General features: G+C 46.9%; 1 protein-coding gene across 1 annotated transcript; it reads right to left on the bottom strand.

Annotated features, from left to right (window-relative positions):
- Window positions 1-1,352: 1,352 nt before the first annotated feature.
- LHFPL5 (lipoma HMGIC fusion partner-like 5) lies at window positions 1,353-3,367 on the bottom strand (the record flags this gene model as incomplete). The annotated part of the gene is made up of 2 exons (XM_009891731.1): window positions 1,353-1,408; window positions 3,131-3,367. Coding segments are annotated over 2 exons (293 nt in total), but the record flags the coding sequence as incomplete, so codon positions are not given.
- Window positions 3,368-3,853: the final 486 nt, after the last annotated feature.

Genomic DNA, 3,853 nt, shown 5'->3' with positions numbered 1-3,853 from the left:
AATTTCCCAGGATGGGACTGCCTTTTATTTTCTGGGCCATTAGCACGAGGTGAGCTAGCAGAAGTGGAAGAGAACTGACTTTTTCCATGTAGATACTGGATTAGAAGCTGTTTTCTAGAGTTACCCCAAGTAGAAATGTTCTGGGGGGTTTCTATATAAATTTCTCAGAGGGGGTAGGATATAATGAGTAAATGGATTCATTTTAATTAAAGAAAAAAGTTAAATCACTGTGGCATTTGATAGTTTTATGATGGCTTCTTCTAGACTTGCCCATCCTGTTACAGATTCAGCGCATCCTACTTAACTCTAAAGCAAGATTTGGCAGCGTTGAGACTCCAGAGGCGCTTCCTTACCCTGGACCAAACAGGCCTTTGGATTCGCGGTGGCTCTCGGAGGACAGAAGTCGCTGCGGGAGCGTGCTGGAGGCCACGCAGATGCTATCCGAGACAATGACGTTGCCAAAGCTGCCAAGACCACTGTTACACGTCACTTCTGTATGTGTGTTTGGAAATACTGGTTCGTAAGGATCGTTCGTTCATAAACTTTGGTGTCATTTAATCCACTTGAAAAGAGTTTCTCCAGTCCAGTGCCTGGTTGGGCTTATTAATGCAAATCATGCTGCATGTTCTTTTAGGGGTAGATCAGGTTCTCTATGCATATAATCTAAAATTAAAGGAAGGTAACATACCAAATGAGTTTTAAACTGCTGATTTGACATCTTTTTTTTCCCCCTTTCATCTGGAGTTTTCCAGTTGCGTGTCACTTCCATATCTGTTACAGAAGGACTGCAGGTGGGACTGGGTTCCAAAACACCTTCTGTCTTCAGATGGGGAAGATACGCTGTCAGGGCAAACAATTCCTGTTGTCTTGAAAGCTCACCCGGTCCTGCGTACTGCCTGATTAAAGAACTTTTCTTAGAAGGGGTCTGCACGCTTCGACTCTGAGATCTCCTTCCCTTCCCTCTGCCCCCACCCCGACCGGAGGAGGAGGTTTTTTACCGTGGTAGCCGAGGCTAGAGCCGGCTTGTGAGTTGAAGACCTGCAGGAGCAGCTGTCAGGGTTCAGTCTTGTACCGTGTGCTCGTTCACTTGAGGTTTGTTAAATTTCCCAAATTGCCGTAAAGTGCTCACACTTAAGGATTTGTACTTGCTGTGTCGGTCTAAAACCTGAAGGAAAATACATTTTTATCTTTCTACTTGGGTGCTTTGTCTTTTTTTTTCTTTGTGAAGGCCGTACAATAAACAGATTATTTAATAACTGAGCCCTATCCCTCCTACGTTCCCTCTGTAAGTCTGTTCTTTCTGAGCTAGTGGCCCATCAATTGAATTTTCCTTGCTAGTGAGCACTTAGTTTTTATTTCTGACGCAGGCAGGTGGTGTAGGTGAAGATTTTGTTGCTCGTTTTGTGATCTGTTTTAAAAGGGGGAGAAAAGTAGTCAATAGCAGGATGACTCTGCTGGGGTTCATCCATTCTAAAATACGTTTTTCTCCAAGTTTGTCCTCTCTCTGCTCTCTTCCGTAGCAAAGAGTCTTAAATGCTTTTTTAGAGGGAAGCATAAAACTGGAAGGTGGTTGTTAGAACTGGATTGAATTGGCCAGCCAACAAATTACAGCAAGTAGAAAGGAGAGTCAAAATACCGGTTAATTTGGGGGTTCTGACCAGGTAAGAGCTGGATGGGAGCGTGTGCTGCTTTGTCTGCTGCAGAAACACACTGTGCTGGAGGCACCCGCAGGTGGGTGTTGGATGCGATGAGAAACGACGGCTAAATCGGATTAATGGGGTGTGCGGCGCGTTGATGCTGACTGGCACCATCTGCCGCAGTCTGCAGGTACTGTTACAGCTCTGCTGCAGCACAGCAGATTGATTTTTATTTTTTTAATTTTTTTATTTTTTTTATCCCTCCCCCCCAAAAAGGCCTTTTTAAATGGTTATATTTAGTTATTGTTGCCCTGAAAGGGAAGCAGATTCAGGGCTTTGCTAGGAATTGGCTGTTTCGTAGTATTTTTCAAGTACAAGGATGACCTGGGACATGGCAGAGGATTTCCCCTGCCCCAAGGAGACCAGCACGAAATCCAAAATGCTCATGTTTTGTGTTTTTGTTTTTTTTTTTCTTTTTTTATTCAGAAGAAATTTCCTTGAAAGAAGGTGTACAAACCCCAAGAAGCAGCAAATCACCATCCCTCCCCTTTTCCCCAGGTTTGCTGATGGACTCAAAAAAAAAAAAAAAAAAAAAAAAAAAACAAAAAAACCAAAAAAACCCCAAAAACCAAAACAACCAACCAAACCCAAAAACCTCCTGTGTCCAGTTTGGGCTCTTCCCATCAAATAAACTCCCTGAAAACTGTGAGCTGGCAGCAGCCCCTTCCGTGAAAAGAACAGTTGTAGAAAATCCAGAAAAGTTAAAATGTAAAGCTCCTGGAAAAGTCACTTTAAAGGAAAGGGCTGATAGAAGAAGAGCTCTGGGTGTCCCTGGGAAGAGAAAGAAGAGGTCAGCTGTTGCCAAGTGGGGTATGACTTCAAATTTTCAGCTTTTTTTGCCCCTTGGCAGGAATTTGTTATCCTGGCTTCAGGAGGCAAAGCAAAGACTATTTCCCCTTTAACCACAGATAAAACCAATGTGACTATAGCACCGAAATCTATACAGTTGTCAACCCTTCAGCAATCCTCAAAACGCAACGGCAACATTACTTGTGCTGGGAAGAAGCGTTAAAAATCGCTGCGGGCATCACTTACGTGGTGATCAGCTCTGTCAGTCATTGCCTTCTTCTGTAAAACAAAAAGATAATTACCGTGTTAATGGGGTGTGATGTAAAACTGAAGGTGCAGGTGTGTTTTCCAGGTTTGTTTTTAAAAAGGAGTAAAAAAAATAATAAAAAAGTAAATTAAATTTGAAAATGCGATGGGGAGAAAACCCCAGGTGTGTGCAATGGAGCCGGGCTCAATTTGGGCTCCTGCCTTGTGCTGCTTCAATTTTCTGCCCGCTGTTGCCTCTCTCCAAGTCCCTACGAAGCAGCACAATGACCACGACGGCTCTCCTGCGGGAGGAAACCACTATCCTCCCAAACAGCAGCCATCAGCCGTGGGCTGGAAGCGCCCTGCAGCGGGACCGGGGCTCGGAGCTCAGCCTTTACCTTTATTTTCCACTTTAAAATCGGACGGGAGGAGGTTGTCCTGCCGGTTCCCCAACACAAAAGCCAGGAAGGAGAGTATGAGCGCGTCGAGGATGCCGATGATGCAGAGGATGTACGCCCAGCGCACGGTGCAGGCGCCCAGCGTGTACTTGTCCGTCTTGTCCCCGCACATGCGCCTCACCTCGCTCGAGTCCCAGCCGTCGGGGTAGATCAGACAGCCAATCATCAGCCCGGTAGCTGTGGGGAAAGGGAGACATTATAGCGGCCGTGAGCTGCCTGCTGAGCCCGTGCTGCACGTGGACGGGTGGAGGAGCACGGCACGGCCCCGTCTGCTCACAAACACAACACTACAAACAGATATAATACAGAATGGTTTTGGGTTGGAAGGGACCCTAAAGACCATCCAGGTCCCTTCCAACCTGAACCATTCTGTGATTCTACATCTCTGTCTCCTCAGGGAGGCACCTCCCCCCAGCCCAGGTTGCTCCAAGCCCCGTCCAACCTGGCCTTGAACACCTCCAGGGATGGGGCGGCCACAGCTTCTCGGGGCACCCTGCGCCAGGGGCTCACCACCCTCACAGGGAAAAACTTCTTCCTAATATCTCATCTGAATCTCTCCTCTTTCAGTGTAAAACCTTCCCCCCTCATCCCACGGCTCCCCTCCCTGATCCAGAGTCCCTCCCCAGCTCTCCTGGAGCCCCTTTGGGCACTGGAAGGGGCTCT

This window comes from Charadrius vociferus, unplaced genomic scaffold, assembly GCF_000708025.1.
Source record: "Charadrius vociferus isolate BGI_N301 unplaced genomic scaffold, ASM70802v2 scaffold819, whole genome shotgun sequence".
Taxonomy (NCBI): Eukaryota; Metazoa; Chordata; class Aves; order Charadriiformes; family Charadriidae; genus Charadrius; species Charadrius vociferus.
The sequence above is the reverse complement of the archived record's forward strand: the minus strand, read 5'-3'. Positions and strand labels throughout refer to the sequence as shown.